General features: G+C 39.1%; 1 protein-coding gene across 1 annotated transcript in view; it reads left to right on the top strand.

The window, feature by feature from the left end:
- Slc38a4 (solute carrier family 38 member 4) overlaps nucleotides 1-16,604 on the top strand; it is a 76,223-nt gene that overhangs the window by 38,810 nt on the left and 20,809 nt on the right. The window contains exons 2-6 of the mRNA XM_004668540.2: nucleotides 6,699-6,924; nucleotides 11,439-11,529; nucleotides 12,248-12,363; nucleotides 15,938-16,011; nucleotides 16,510-16,602. Coding sequence (XP_004668597.1) covers nucleotides 6,806-6,924; nucleotides 11,439-11,529; nucleotides 12,248-12,363; nucleotides 15,938-16,011; nucleotides 16,510-16,602 — 493 coding nt within the window. The 5' untranslated portion in view covers nucleotides 6,699-6,805. The remainder of the gene's footprint in view (nucleotides 1-6,698; nucleotides 6,925-11,438; nucleotides 11,530-12,247; nucleotides 12,364-15,937; nucleotides 16,012-16,509; nucleotides 16,603-16,604) is intronic.

Genomic DNA, 16,604 nt, shown 5'->3' with positions numbered 1-16,604 from the left:
ACCTAGCATTCAGAACACCCAAGTTTATGGGGGACAACCACTACAACAGGTATGAGACATCATGCCTGACTAGAAAATGTTTTGCTAGTAGAAGTCATCAAAATTAGCTTTTATGCTGCCTTGCTTACAAAGCTTGTGAGAATTTTGAGAATCACAAAGTCTTTTTTTCAGAGTGTCTAGGCTAAATCATGCCTGTGAAATCCTATGTATGTTAATGTACGGGTAAAAACATCAGTGGACTTTTGACTATTGAAAGAGATTTAAAAAGATGTATTTATATGCTTTGGCATACATTAAAACCTCATGATGCTCATTTGTGATATTACCTTCATTTTGCAGAAGAAGGAGAAGTCAGAAGTCAGGTAATTTGACCAGGATTCATATGTAGTTGTTTGTCATCAATGTCAGAGAGTCTGCCCTGTCTAGGCTTTAGTTCTCCGTGGTAGAGATAGCACTGGAGAAATGACATGGAGGTCACTTAAATTCTGCCCCCATTTTTCATCTGTAAAATGAAAATAGGAACAGAATTAGTATATACCTCAGAGGCTGATCTAAGGATTAAATGAACTGATAGAGATAAGGCCTTAGAGCAGTGCCTAGCATGTTGTATGCTAGGTGCCACATATTTGATGTTCTCTGCCTGTGATGGTCATGGTTTAAAGTGAAGGCAGTCAATGAAGTTCTTCTGAATAAATACAAAGCAAAGCAGATTTTACTTGAAGTCCCCAGAAGTGCAGACCTGGACACAGAGGCCTCAGCCCCAGTGTCCCATCCACAGAGACATCTTCCTTGACCGGCCCCCGACCCCCAGATTAAGTTAAATCCCATGAGAGAAATTCTTGAGACAGAAAGGCTGAGGAGAGGATGGACTAGAGGCGGAGATCATTTCACGTACATGTACCAGTGGTCTGAGGTGGCAGAGAGCGCAGTGTGTTCCTAAAACTAGAGGACTAGTGCAGCTGCAAACACTGAAGTGAGGAGAGTGTGGAGAGAGATGAGATCAGAGCTCAATGGACCATCTGCAGCATTACTGGACCTGGGGAGAAGTTGGATGGCTTGAAGCAAAGAAAGGAAATGACCTGTCACTCTGGCTTTTGTATGAAATACATGCATGGAGAACAAATGGAGAGCTGGGGAAAGCAGGGAGGACTTGAGGTCAGTTAGGAGGTGCTTACTTGGCAAATGATGGTGGGAGAAATTGAAAGAAGTGGATTAATTTGAAAAATACACCAGTTGCTTGTAAAATCATCCAGAGTTTTTAAAGGACTAAATATTGGGAGTAAGAAAGAAAACTTTATAATAGCAGACCCTTATGGTTCTGGCTTAAGTAAGTGCATAAACGCAACTATATATCTCAGGTAGTTTGCATTGAAAGAAGAGAGAACCATCACAAGTTAGATTTTAAACACATTGAATTTAAACTTTAGGATATACAGGTGTCAGGCCGAGTCACATGCAAGTTCAGTTCAGAAAGAGGCCTGGGGTTACCATGTAACTCGAAGAGTCTTTGGTATATGTATCAGTAAGTCAAGGAGACAGAACCCATAGGAGACAGATGATAGCTAGACAGATAGAGGCAAGGTTTATTATGGGAACTGGCTCATGTGATAATGAAGACTCAGAGGTCCCACAGTCTGCCATCTGCAACCTGGTTGAATAATGCAGCAGAGGCAGCAGGCCACAGAACCAGGGAGTTATTGACATAGGTGCATGGATCTGACAGCCTGTGAACCAGGTTCTTGTGTTCTAGGGTAGAAGATGAATGGTCTGGGTCAAGGAGAGTTTGATGGTTTGAATCAGACCCCCTATAAACTCATGTGGTTTGAATGTTTGTTCCCCAGATGATGACAATTTGGAAGGTAGAGCTTTTGTGGGAGTGGTGTGTTCTTTAGGATGGACTTAGGGGGTGTTACAGACACCTTCCGTGTCATGTTTTCCTCTTGCATCATGTAGCTTCCCCTCGAAACTATAAGCCAAAAATAAAACTTCTCTCCCATGTGCTGCTTTTGGTTGGGTGCTCTATGCCAGAGAAGAGAAGGTAACTACAACAGAGAGAGTGTGAATTTGCTCTTCCTCTACCTTTTGTTCTGTTTGGACCACAATGCATTGGCCAATACTCGTGCATACTGATAATGGCACATCTTGACTAGGTCTATTGATTAAAGTACCCATTTCTGCCAGAAACAATTACAAAGGATGCCTTACAGCATTTTGGCATCCTTTTCACAATGCCAGGTTGACACATGAAGGTCTTGGAAGTAGAATGAAAGAAGAGGGTGTAGGGCTTTGTAGTTAGAAAATCAAACAATGAAATGTAAAATGACAAGTCCATGGAAACTGAAGAGTAATCTCAGTGACACCAACACATGGGAACGTTATAGAACCCATAGAAGCCAGAGAGGAGATGGGGTTGGAAACCAGAAAAAGAGATCAGACCCTAGAGTAAGTGTGTTTTTCCCCCCCCAGAGGGAACTCTGTAGTAGCTCCCAGTCATGTCAACATATTCCAACGGGAGACATAAGTCACAGGTACCTAGTATTCACCAAGGATCCTCACTTTGGGCATGATGGTGTACGGTGAGCCTATAAAAGCACTCGACAGCAAGCGCCAGGAGCTCCCCAACATCAAAGAGGAATAATGGGGAATGGGAGCACCAGTCCCAGAGTAAGTGCTCCTGGGGTGTCAGCCATGCTAGGGACAGAGCCCTTGTGCGCACTCCTCACAGGTAGGCTTCACAGGGCCCCTCACACAGACCTGACTCATGCAAACTAGCAGGGAGGCCAGCCGGGAGGCTAGCCACCAGTGCCAGAAACCACAAATATTACTTTCTACATTAATGAATACATAAATAGGAACAGACAAAAACTAGGATTACAGGAATTTATGGAAAAGCAGTGGCATGAAAGAGAAGATCCAGATGAAACGTAACTTAGAGTACAAAGGGAGGGTCTCAGAATGTCAGATCGATATCCCATAGAAGGCTTTGGAAAATATTGCATGCATAAAGCAAAACGACACTACCACAAAAAGGTGACATGAAAACTGAGGAAGAGAATAAGAACACATTTTCAGTAGAAATGGAAAATATGCCTGAGAAAAATAATTAAGTAACTTGTGAGGTTGGAAAGTTAAAGAGACACAGCTGATGATATTTGTTATTTTGGATGTGACACTGAGGAACTAGGTCTGAGCATGGGTCAGCAATGGAAAGAAATTGGAGAATGCTACTCCACTGATGGTGGAGCAACAGCCAGAGAAACCCACTGCATGGTGAAAGCATTGGCCTGACAAAGATCCCTTTAGTACCAGACCTACTCTGCTAGTCAGCTTTCTGTTACAGTGACGAGACTCCTACAACAAAGCAAGGTAAAGAAGAAAAGACTTATTTCGGCTCATGGTTTCAGAGCTCTCATTTGCTTGGCCTTATTGTTTGGGACCTGTGGTAGGCACAGTTGATATGACAATATCAGAGGACGCCTGTTTGTCTCATTGTGTCCAGGAAGCAAAAAGAAACACAAGGAACACTCCTTGAAGGGCAACTGACTCCCAATACTTTCCTTCCATTAGACCCTGCCTCCTAAGGTTCCATCACCACCAGTAGGACCACAAGCTGGCAAGTAAACCTCCAACGCTTGGGCCTTTGGGCAACAGTGAAGACCCAAACTGTGACATCTGCCAAACACCATAACTCAGCAACCCGGTACACCATAGCATGATGGCTGTTTTACCCTCCTGACTGTGTGGCCAACAGGAGCCACAGCTCACTGCTGCCGCCTGGTGTCTTGGGGAGTATCTTATTGCAAACAGCTCAGAAAAGGAACAAAAGACAAAATACAGTTTTTACTTAAAGCTTATTGATTTTTGCATCATTGTAAAAGTCAGAAAAAATGGGAAGTTGGATCATTATAAATTGGGGCCACCATACAGGGAGATACTTAATAATATAAATCAAAGAGATCCAATACCTGGCTAAAATAGTTTTAGAAGAGTAAACATAGGGAATGAAATGATTTTGAAAAAAAAAAATGGTTAGAACATTTTTCTGTTAAGAAGAAAGCCACATGTCTTTTACTGAATTGTCCCTCTGCATACTGAATAAGATGAATTTTAAAAGCTACTCATGTTTGCTTGCATCCTAATGAAATGTCAAATAAGGAAAGAAAAGTCCTTCAGAAAATAATGATATCTATGAAGAAATGAAAGCTAAGCTTATCACTAGAAGGCAGAAGTCAAGGGACAATTATGCCCGGCATTTTGAGGGAAAATGATTTTGAATCAGGAATTCAAGCAATGAAATCTGAAAGCAAAATAAAGACATTTTCTAACATGAACAACTCAGAAATTCTGTTTACAAATCTAGGTACATTGAGTGAGAAAGTCAATTCCAGGTGCTATTTCAGCACAATGTTCAATACCTTTAAGAAAGAAGAGGGAGAAACCTCCAGGAAGCACGGCAGGAGAGGAATACAACATGCAGACTTGGAGGAGGAGGCCATTCAGAAGAGCCTGGAAAATTTGCTTTCAGAGTTCTGGTAATCTAGGACTATACTTCATTCAGAGTTCTGGAAATTAGAATTATACTTCACTTAGCTCTTTGGTGTATAGCATTTATATAATCATAATGTTGAGAATAATGATTATTGGTTTATGTAGAAATCCCTAGGCAAATTGTGACAGATTTAATAGCTTTATAGAATGGTATGGAAACATGGTTCTGAACATTGCAAGTATATATTTCATTAATTAGAACAGGTAGGAGGGTGAGGGATGAAAGTCTAGAAGGAAGTAAGCTAATTTCCTTATAGTTCATAGATAACTGTCTAGAATTGATAAAAGTCAGAGAGATTTGAGTGAGTGATTTAAATTTAGAATGTCTAACTTTAAATGAGAAACTAAAAGCAGGAACTGTGATTAGAAAGAAGGCTATGAGTGTGTGATAGGTCTGGGAAACCACTGTCTCATTCCATTTTCTGTTTGTGTGTTTTGGTTTTTTTTTTTTTAACCATCTGGATGTCATCTATTCTCTCTGGTGGCTTTTAAGCTCCTCTCTTGACTTTTGCATTATGTACTTACATTGTCTTGTAGTAATAAATAGCATCCTGCTGGAAACACATGCACTTTTTGTAAACTCTGAGAAGTGTTGTCTTAATTCTGGACAGTTCTTTGCCTTTCTCTTTCTATTTAGTGTCTCACAACTGTATAAATTAGAATGATGATTAGACTACATTTAAACTTCTTATTACCCTTCCCCAACTTACTGCCTTCACATTTTTATTTCTTTATCTTTTGTGCTACAATTTGAGTGATTTCTACAGATATATGTCCTGGTTTTTGAGCACTTCCTTCAGCTGATTGTCTTAGTTCAATGCTTGTATGTTTTATGTTTGGAATTCTTTTCTTTTGGCTCTTGTACAAGCCTTTTCTTCTTTTACTTATTCACGATGCTCTTTTCTTACTTTGATTTTATTATATTAATTTGAAAGTCTCTTATGTTGTTATGGCATACGTATTTTAGTTTCTTGTGCCTACTGACATTTATACTAGTAAACTTCCATATGTGCCTTGGACTTTTGTAATTTGGTGTTTTGAGCTCATCCCCAGTGTTTGAATTCCCTCCACAGATGTACTACTGGGATGTTTCTCTCTATAAGTTGTCTACTGCTCTGGGGATGATGTGGATTTGGGGCATTCTCAAGCAATTTCATATTTATCTGTGCTCGGGGTCTACCTGTTGGAAGGGCAGTACACACAATAGTTTCAAAGAATGGTATGGAAACATGGGTCTCAACATTACAAAATAGTTTCATAGAATATAAACTACTTCTTTCAAAATCAATCATATTTCTCCCAGTATAATGATTTAACAATAATTGAGTATAGTACAATTCTCAGAAAATTCTATCAATAATATATAATGCCTTTGTGACATAAAAAGAAACCTACAAAGCTAGTATAACCCTTTTCATTTTACAGTTGCGGAAATTCAGGTTCATGAAAGTTAAGTGACTTGTGCTGGGATCTAATGAATTAATGAGAGAGCAAACATAAAAGATGAATCTTTTTTGTCAAAATGCATTTTAATCAGATATGTATGGTGTCTAGTGCTGGTTCACAGGTAAACCTGTGTATTTCCTTTTGTTACTGCTCTTAACTGTGGCTTCAGGTTCCAGGTGGCTGCAAAGAGGCTTTCTAACCTTGATCCCATCCCAGGTTGCATATCACACGTTTGGGTGGTTTTAATTCTCTTATACCCTATTAGATCAAAGCACTAGTGTTCTTTCTAGCTGCTGTGTAAGTTGATACTTGGCAGATATTTTGTCCCTTCCCTCTTTTTTAAAGAAATCATGGGTTGGCTTCCATATATCTGAAACTCCATGATGACTTCTGCCACATCTTCAGGTTCTCTTTTCTGCCATTATGACCAGCAAAATGTCTGCCATGTTCATTATGTATACATAAGAAATATTATCTGCTGTTGATCAACTGTTAGCAGGTTTCCTTCCCTACCTTTTATTTTCAGTAATAATTAAAGGAAAATTTTAGGGCTTTTTGTTGTTTTGTTTTTGTTTTGGTAAAGCTTTGGGGAGCATACTCCCCATGTATTTCAGAAAGCATACACAAAAGTAGGTAATTCAAATTCATTTATCTCATTTAAAGCAAATTATAATGATTTGTTTTATGTTCTGTTTTCTGAACAGAGTGTTCTGAACATCAACACCAAGTGGGAGAGCCTTCGGCTGAAGGTACAGTGTATTATTTACGCTGAAGGCACGCTTGTGTAGACAAGAAAGCGCTGACAGGTCAAATGGATCCTGTGGAACTGAGAAGTGTCAACACGGAGCCTGATGATGAGAGCAGCAGTGGTGAAAGTACTCAGGACAGTTACACTGGTTTGGGCAACTCCGAAAAGGCAGCAATGAGCAGGTATGGGATTATAAATCAGTAGGCTTCTATAAAAATGAGACATGGAAAATAGAAGTCTTGTTGGGAAGAGCTAAGTTTATTACAGATAAATTTGAGACAACAATGTTGGTGTTAACAGTAATTCCCTGATCCTGAAATAAAATAGTGGCATCAACATGACTAATTTCAAACGTAGGTTAGTTACAACATCATTGTCTCCATTCATCATGCACCATTTATTTCAGTTACGTTAGTCTACTGTTGCTTTTAGCTTTTGGACTTTTCATTCTCATATGTCTTTCTTTGACTATATTTTGAATGTTGCTCCATCTCTAGGATCCATTTTGCTCCAAAGAAGTCCTCTGAGGAAACCTATTCACAACTATTGTGGGGTCACCTGCTAATTACATAGTATTAAATCTTAGCTTTCCTACCTGAGTTTCAAGTCATTATATCTAGGTATCTACTACACATCTCCATGGGACTACTAATGTGTCTTAATTGTCTTGTTTCTAAATTCAAACTTTGTATTTTAGTGTTTTATTTTGACATCATGCTTGTACTTCATTGTATTATGTTCATATTCAATCTCCACTGGCCCCTCTTGTCACCCAAAAAGCCACACTTGGAGTGCCAAAAATGGAATTACTGCCACATTCCCTCTTATACCTGTTCTTCCTTTGCTAAAAATCTCTGTTCTGGGAAAATCACCACCAGCTTTTAGTAGCTCTGGTCAAAGATCCTAAGTGTCAACTCTGATTCATTCCTTTGGCACCCAACCCCCACACCCAATGATCATCAATATCCACTTAGTTCCACCATGTTAATGATTCCAGTCCATGTTCTTCCCTTTTCTATTCCATGGCTGTCATACTTCAGGCCCTCATCCTCTTACTTGTCCACTAGAATAGCCTTTACTTGACTACTTGTCTTATATTTTCCTTTCCTCTATGTAGGTTCCATATTTTCATAGTAGTAATCCTTTATCAATGCAAAGCAAATAATATTCCATAATTAGATAAAACTGTTACATGACTGAGTTAGCTATGAATTACATACTAGACTATGCATTTTTTTTAGCATGTAAAGCCCTGTTGTAATCTGTCCTTGATCTACATTTTCTGTCCTGTCTCTTGCCCTCCTCCCTATCTATACCAGCATGTCTTAATTCAGTCCCCTCTGTCGGCCTGGACTCACCCGTTTCACATTTCTCTCCATCAATACCCTCACCTTTCAAGAATCAGATCATGTCAGGTCTCACTAGGTGGGAATGACCCACACTTCTTTGTGCTCTGTCTCCCTATTCAGGCATTGGCCACATTCTCATCACAGCTTCATGGTTTTTGCCATCCTCACATATTACACTGCCTGAAACATAGGAAATGTACTATAATTATTTTTTATGTAAGCTATTTCCCATAAAATGTTACATAACATAAATTTTTCACTATTAAAAATACTATTGAGAGAAATTTTGACCAAACCTACTCTTGAAGTAGAGAGTGTTATCCTCAAATAAGGACTTGTCATTTCATTTGCATAGTCCAGGAAGGGCCATCAGGGGGAAGCACTGCTCTTCCTATAAAGTAGTCATGTCCTGAACTTGAGGGCTGTTGGATGACAAAGACCACTGGTAGGTAAGTCATAGCAGTTTCTGAATTAAGTGACTCTTGAGAAAACATAGTGTAGTAGAACACAGGGCAGTAGAGTCCACATAGTTCCTGACTTTGGAGAAGACATCTTTGTCAGTGGAAAATGTAGAATGGCAAACTGTCACCTGCTTTTCTAAGGGTAAAACAAATGCATAGCATATAGATGATATGCAATAAATTTTTGTTCTTTCTCCTCAGTATTATTATCCTTATTAAATTGGTCCACATCTGCATGCTTCTTTATTCTGAAAGGAATGTATTCAGTTATAAGTTCTGTCCAGGGTGGCTGAGGTGAAGGGGTCACAGTCCCAAGAGTATTTCTAGGCACGTTCTAGGTGCTGTTCTTAAGCTTCATGTGGTGTCTTCTCAGACACTCACAAAGCTTGCCGTCTAACTGTGGCTCACACATAAGAAATAAATTTTTGATTTCATGATTGTTTCTGAAAGATAAGTTTTGCTTATGTATGGTTTGAGCTGAACCCTAAGATGTAAACTCCTGACAATTTCAACATACTGTAGTTGTTTGAGTTCAGTTCACTTATATATTTTTTTTTTTTTGGTTTTTCGAGGTAGGGTCTCACCCTAGCCCAGGCTGACCTGGAATTCACTAAGGAGTCTCAGGGTGGCCTTGAACTCACGGCGATCCTCCTACCTCAGCCTCCTGAGTGCTGGGATTAAAGGCGTGCGCCACCACGCCCGGCTCACTTATATTTTTAATACATGCTAGGTTTGGTATGAAGACATGTAACATCCTGGGGCCACTTCATATATATATGTTATAATCTGTTTTGTGTCTCTAACTTATTTCATGCAAAATTAAGAACACGCAAATGCCTTTAAAAAGGTAATCTGTTAAATTACAAATTTTAAAAAGTACTCTTAAAATGGATATTTTAATTTTTTGACTAAAGTGAAAAGTAGAGTGTTGGGCCTTCCTGAGTTGCAATTGTATTCTAAGTGACAATGGTTTTAATAGTCATTAGTCCCATTTTATCCTATCATCATCTATCATTTCATTCTACTTTTAAAATATTTTTATTTATTTATTCACAAGCAGGGAAAGAAAGAGAGAGAGAGAGAGAGAGAGAGAGAGAGAGAGAGAGAGAGAGAGAGAGCGGGCATATGAATGGGCACACCAGACCTCCAGCTGCTACTAATGAACTCCAGATGCACGCATTTGCATCTGGCTTTATCTGGGTATTAGGGAATTGAACCTGGGTTGTTAGGCTTTGCCTGCAAGCACCTTAACTGCTGATCCATCTCTAGCCTCTCATTCTCCTTTTTAAAACAAAAGTGGCAAAACTATGAACATTACCTTTGAGTCCTCACACAGCAAGCATATTAACCGCAGACTATCAAAGTAAATCACAAAAGGTGGTGGAGGGAGGATGGCAACAATATGGCTACAACAGAGAGCACTGTTTCCTGTGAGAAACATGGGAAATGCCAGGAAATGTTTTACTGTCTACTCATTGGGACTGAGGAAAAAAACCACCAGCAGCTGTCTGCCTGCCATTCCTACCTGTGGCTTACACTACTGTGTTTTCACAGCCACGCTGTCTCCCTCTTCCCCTCTCGCAAATTCTTAGGATTAGCTCCCATTATGAAAAATAATTTATATGGCTCTAAGGGTTATTGTCAAAAATATTCTCTAATTGTTTTGTCTTACTCTTTAATGGAAGAAATGTCCTAAAAATTCTTAATTAGGAAATACCTTTAAGAAGTCTGCAAAATTAAGCATTCCAAACAGTAACAAAAGCCTGTGTGGCACTTTTGCGGATAGAATGACAAGGTAGCACCCAGCCTCTTGGAAGTGTGGCTGGCCCTCAGTCCATGGCTGCAAAGCAGGAACTGATCAGCACAGAAGGGGCACTGTGCCCAGGCAGATCATAATCACAATGCGATGTGGATTGTGGCACCTTAAAGCCCCATTTCTTTTCCAATTCTTCTTCCAATTCACTGGCTTTAATAATTTTCTCTATTTCATTCATTATCTAATAATTACCAAGGTACATTTTCAGAGCATTTAGAACACATGCACACACATAACCAAATACAGCACAGAGCTGCTATTCAACTACTTTCCAATAAGCAACATATGTGTAAAAAGATGAAACCAAAACAGAGGAAGCAGCAGGGACAGGACCTGCCTGGGACTGTCAGTCGCCCAGGAAGACTGCAGGTAGAGGCTGCCAGGTAAGCACACACTCCTTAACTTTGCTGGCCACAGCTGTCCATTCCTCAGTGTAGGGCTACTAACATTCTTCACACAGGTGTTACAAGCATCAGCTGAAGTGAGGGTCACAGTGCCTACACATTTAATAAATGTTTGTTAAATTAGTAAAATCAGAGTATGGAGTATGGCTCAAGTAGAATAGTTGCCTGGCAGAGGACTTGTGTACAATCTGTATCACCACAAAAAAATAAGTAAGCAATAAATCAATACATACAAATCATTTGGTAAGGGCATGATAGCAGATTAGACAACTCAGGGCTGTGGCTCTGCACCTTTTCCCTGGAAGGGCCCTTTAGCAGGGACAAAATTAGATCCATTTTGTCTCTTTTCTTGAATAATTAATGTGGGAAAGACAAAATTTAGCTTAAACAGTTTTCAACTAATAATTTTATTTTCTTCCTTAATAATTCCCTCCCAAAGTCTATTCATAAATAAAGTTCAAGTTCAGTTATTTGTCTGGAAGGAACTCTAGTGTGAAAGAATATAGAAGGTTTTATCTGTTTTCTCTCCTAAATTAGTTTTTACATAATTCACATATGTAATAATTATATAATTCACTTATGTAAATTACCTGAAACAGAAACGTCATTCAGAGCATTTACTTAGATAGCCTTGTTTTCTTATTTTTCTTTTGTGTGCATGTTCAGTCAATTTGCTAACGAAGATGCTGAGAGTCAGAAGTTCCTGACAAATGGATTTTTGGAGAAAAAGAAGCTGGCGGATTACGATGATGAACATGTAAGTGGCTCTCTGCTTGCAGGCAGTTCCCAGGACTCAGAGTGTCTGGTCTGCTTAGGTCTCAATGGGAAAACAATGTGACTGAAATTTTCCAAGCCTCCATCAGCACATTCTCTGTTTATTCAGGCCCTTACTGGAATAAGGACTTGTTTTCCCTGTCTGCCATATGGCTGCATGAATCATTTATGAAATTTATTTGTTTTCTCAAGAAATCATTCTAACCCAAATGTGATCTGCAATCATACATGTTTTCCCATCTTTATATTACTCCACCTGTAATTTTATTTTACTTTTTTTTATTTATTGGAGAGGGAGAGAGAGAAAGAATGGGCATGCCAGGGCCTCTAGCCACTGCAAAAGAACTCCAGATGCATGTGCCACCATGTACATCTGGCTTATGTGGGACCTAGAGAATCGAACCTGGGTCCTTAGACTTCTCAGGCATGTGCCTTAGCTGCTAAGCCATCTCTCCAGCCCTCTACCTGTAATTTTAATTTCTACTGAGACCACCCATGCTGAAACCAAAACTGCATCCCACTGAAGATGACATGTGTTTGTTGAAGCTGAGTAATGGCTTTTACCCACTGTTATTTTAACCTAGTGCTCAATTTTGGACTGTAATCTCCTCCAGGAGAAATAATATGAGAAGAAGAATAACCCAAGAAAAGATTGGTCCTTTGGCAAATGTTTGCTTATAGTCCATCCCTTTTTCTTCAAGCATCCAGGGACCACTTCTTTTGGAATGTCTTCATTCAACCTGAGTAATGCCATCATGGGAAGTGGAATCTTGGGCTTGTCCTATGCCATGGCCAACACAGGGATCATCCTTTTTATGTAAGTGCACACACGTCTGTGTTTGGTGATGAAGTCCATGCATAACCTGTTGTATGTTTTTTGTGCATAGGAAGACTTTGAGGAAGTGTGAGAAGAACCCCCCCGCCACCCCCTTGCTTTCAGACAGAATTGCAACCTAAGAGATAACCAAAGGAGCCTGATCATGGCACCTGCTCACTGACCATCTCTGACCAAATGGGAGAACACTTATTGCTCAACCATCCAAAGTGTTAGAACAGCCCCACCAAGCCAGGGAACGAAACCATTTCACAAAGTAGCCATTTGTCTATTGGAAATTAAAATAATTTAGTGTTCAATAATCAAAAAGGTCCTTCTCCAAAGTAAATCTGATTTAAAAACATTCTAGGTAAAATAACTCATCTCATCTAAGAGCCCTGGTTCCATTCCCTAGACCCCACACACTGATATACTGGTCATTTCTCCATCCTTTAGGCCTTTAACTTGTGCTTGGAACCTCCTTTGCTTTCTTCTTCATCTAGTAAACTTTTCATGTCTCAGCTCAGCCTTATCTTAGTACTGCCTTCCCTGAGCTCCATGACTGGGACAAATTTATTATATACTTACCTCAGTTATAAAATTTTGCTGAGTTTGTCTGATTCATTTGGTTAATATCTAGTTTCCTTGTTGAACAGAGAATTGAGCCTACATTTTAGCACATCCCTGTCCCCCAAACTCAACATAATGCCTGACACAGAAAACATTTTCCAAAATTGGTTAAATGCTGCCTAGGAGTATGAGCTTCCTATAGTTGACCTATAGGATGGACAAATGCTACCTTGCCTGTGACAGGCAACCACAGACATTTGCCTTATGTTTTCTGAGATATGGTCATCAGCAGTAGAATTCTTCATGTAAATAAAGTCTCACATTAGGGGGCTGGAGAGATGGCTTAGTGGTTAAGCACTTATCTGTGAAGCCTAAGGACCTGGGTTCAAGGCTTGATTCCCCAGGACCCATGTTAGCCAGATGCACAAGGGGGTGCACACATCTGGAGTTCATTTTCAGTGGCTGGAAGCCCGGGCGTGCCCATTCTCCCTCCTTCTCTCTCTCCCTCTCTGTCTGTCGCTCTCAAATAAGTAAGTAAAAATAAACAAAAAATTTTTTTTTAAAGTCTCACATTAGGCATCATGTGAACACAGATCTTGGTCACAAATGCCCTGCTGGAGAATTAAGTAACTGTCTAAGAATGCAGTATGTATGTGATAAGTATATTCTATTCATGTTCTGAACATCACTTATAATTAGGCCATCATGCAGCTATTTGAGGACTAAGGATCAGGCTGTAAATATTTATCTTGTGTCACTGTCTCAACCGAAATCTTTTATGTTTGTACTGTTCTTTAGCTGAATAGACTTTGTACCAGCTTTACTTTTATAAGCTAACAATTCATTGACTGACTCTTAGGATAGTAATGTATTTGTGTATTGACATGCTTTAGTAAAATATATCACCTCTGAGACAAACTGCTTTCTCATTAATTGTACATACCATTAAAATGAATGAGGAAGTTATCATAGATTGTTGATGAGCACAAGTGGGAAACACTTCCCTGAATCCTAGAGCCGTAGATCATTTTGGTGGAAGAGAATATTACATTCTACTTCCAAAGTAAAGACTTAACTTCAAGCCTCTAAATACTTAGCAGATTAATTTGATCAGAGCAATTATATCACTGAACATGCTAGGATGTGTTTTGTGTGTCCAAGTTGCACAGAATGAATTCAACTGTCTCCTTTAATTCATTCCAAGTTGACACAGTATCCCCTTGGTTTCATTTTTAGAATTTCTGCCAAAGCAATCACATGTTTAGAACACAGAGATGCTTATTATTTTCCCAGGGAACAAAATTATATAGTCTGAATTGTCTAATTCTTTGAAAATAGGTATGTTCATAAAACATGTGGAAAAATACATGAATAAGTTATTGACTGGATAGCTCTGGCAAACTTATTTTCTGGAAAATAAGAACACATATAGTTAGGAGTTATAAAATGCATAATTCATAGTCCAAGTATGTGTATGTAGCCTTGGCTTCATTAGTGATTATCAGAGAATAAGACAAATCATGGAGAAGATATATGTGTTCTCATCATAAAATAAAGCAAAATGTTTTTCTTTTGATTTTAGGTTAAGGTTACTGTTGTTTATTCATATATTACACAGATGATTCTGAGCACATTATCTTCTATTTGTGTGAGACAAAGTCATACTATGTAGCCCAGGTTAGCCTTAAACTGTTGATCGTCCCAGCTCAGTCTCCCAAGTACTGGGATTATAGGCATGTACCACCATGCCTGGCTTTATCCACACTCTTATTTTTATGCTCTAATTCTTGGTTTTGGAGAAATGCTGATCAGCATAAAAATAAAGGAACCATTCATGCATGTGGTCATGTTGAGGCTGCTGACTTTAGAGGTGATTCTTTCTGAATACAAACAAGGAAATTTCCTACCCCATACTTCTATTTATCTGCTTTATTTATATTATATGTATTATTACTCAGCCCTCCAACTAACTAAGTCCTTCCTTTCTATTGTCCACAATCTATATAAACAGAACTTTGATTTTTTTTTTTAAAAAAATGTTTATTTCTATTTATTTATTTGAGATCTACAGACAGAAAGAGAGAATGTGCGCTCCAGGGCTGCCAGCCACTGCAAACAAACTCCAGATGCATGTGCCACCTTGTGTGTCTGGCTTACTTGTGTATTGGGCAATTGAGCCTCGAACAGGGGTCCTTAGGCTTCACAAGTGCTTAACTACTAAGCCATCTCTCCAGCCCAGAACTTGGCTTTCTTGAATCCTAAGATTTATTTATTTGCTCTGCGTGTGCATGTGCGTGTGCATGTGTGCGTGTGCATGTGTGTGTGTGCGTGTGTGTGTAGGAGTACGTATGCTGTGGAACACGTGTAGAGGCCCAAGGACAACTTTCAGGTGTCAGTCCTCACCGTCCACTCATTTGAGGCAGGAATCAGCTGCCCCCAGTGTGTTTAACAGACTCTTCTGTCTGTCTCCCTTCCTGCCTATAGCCATGCTGGGATCACAAATACCCACAAGTGTCAGATTTGGGGATCTGAACTTGGGTACTTATGTGTGTGGGGCACAAGCTATTTATCCACTAAGGCATCCTCCCAGCCCCAATTCTTAGGATTTAGATTAAGGTTCAGTCAGGTTCTTGAATAGTTGTTTAATTTCATTTGCTGATAATATGATGCACAGATAGCAATATGGTGAGTAAGTAGATGCCCTTTGTTAATTTTTGCTGTACATTTATCATCTAAGTTATGAGCAGGATCTACAACTGTGTAGACTTGAAACATGTAAGTAGCTTCAGGTAGTAGACTAAGGCCTGTATAATATAGAAAGTTCTAGCTGGGTGGCATTAAAGAATATGTGTGACTATTTGGAAAGCATTTTTCAGAATCTTTTGAATCCTTACACTTTTGCAAAGTTAATGATTGAAAAGACAGATGTGATCATTTGCTGTAATATCTGCCACTATTATGTTTCACTTGTTGTACAAGCTGTATTTTCTACTCTGTTCCTTTACAGAATCATGCTGCTTACTGTGGCAATATTGTCACTCTATTCAGTTCACCTTTTATTAAAGACAGCCAAGGAAGGAGGTATGCTACCCTTTTGAGTTCATGTCTTAAGATAATAGGATGTCTCCCTAGTTTGATTCTCATAAAAGAATCTTTCAGCCTATATAGCTTCATAACCTGGGAATGATGTTAGTCAATTTCACATTTCATTTTCTTTCGATCACAGCAACACAGTCTCTCAAGATTTCTAGTCATTTGGAAAAATGAGAGGCAGGAATGAAAGCTGACTGGCTCAAGTTGAAGCCAAATAGAAAAAAAAAAAAAGAGAGAGAGATATTTGGTGGACCATCAAGTAATTTGTTTGACTTGCTACGTGTAGCTCAAATGAATAGAGTCATTGCCTCTTGTTTAGAGAACATTTTAACATACTGTTTACTGTTTCTGAGATTTCATGTTATAAGCCTATAATTCCTATACATTGTTTAGTTACCTGTTTGATATCCCAGTATTGAATTATATCATGAACTATTTTAGGTATTAAAACAATCCTCAACAAGATGATTTTATCTTTCATTGCAGGGTCTTTGATTTATGAAAAATTAGGGGAAAAGGCATTTGGATGGCCCGGGAAAATTGGAGCCTTTGTTTCCATTACACTGCAGAACATTGGAGGT

This window comes from Jaculus jaculus, chromosome 6 (genome assembly GCF_020740685.1).
Source record: "Jaculus jaculus isolate mJacJac1 chromosome 6, mJacJac1.mat.Y.cur, whole genome shotgun sequence".
NCBI lineage: Eukaryota > Metazoa > Chordata > Mammalia > Rodentia > Dipodidae > Jaculus > Jaculus jaculus.
The sequence above is the reverse complement of the archived record's forward strand: the minus strand, read 5'-3'. Positions and strand labels throughout refer to the sequence as shown.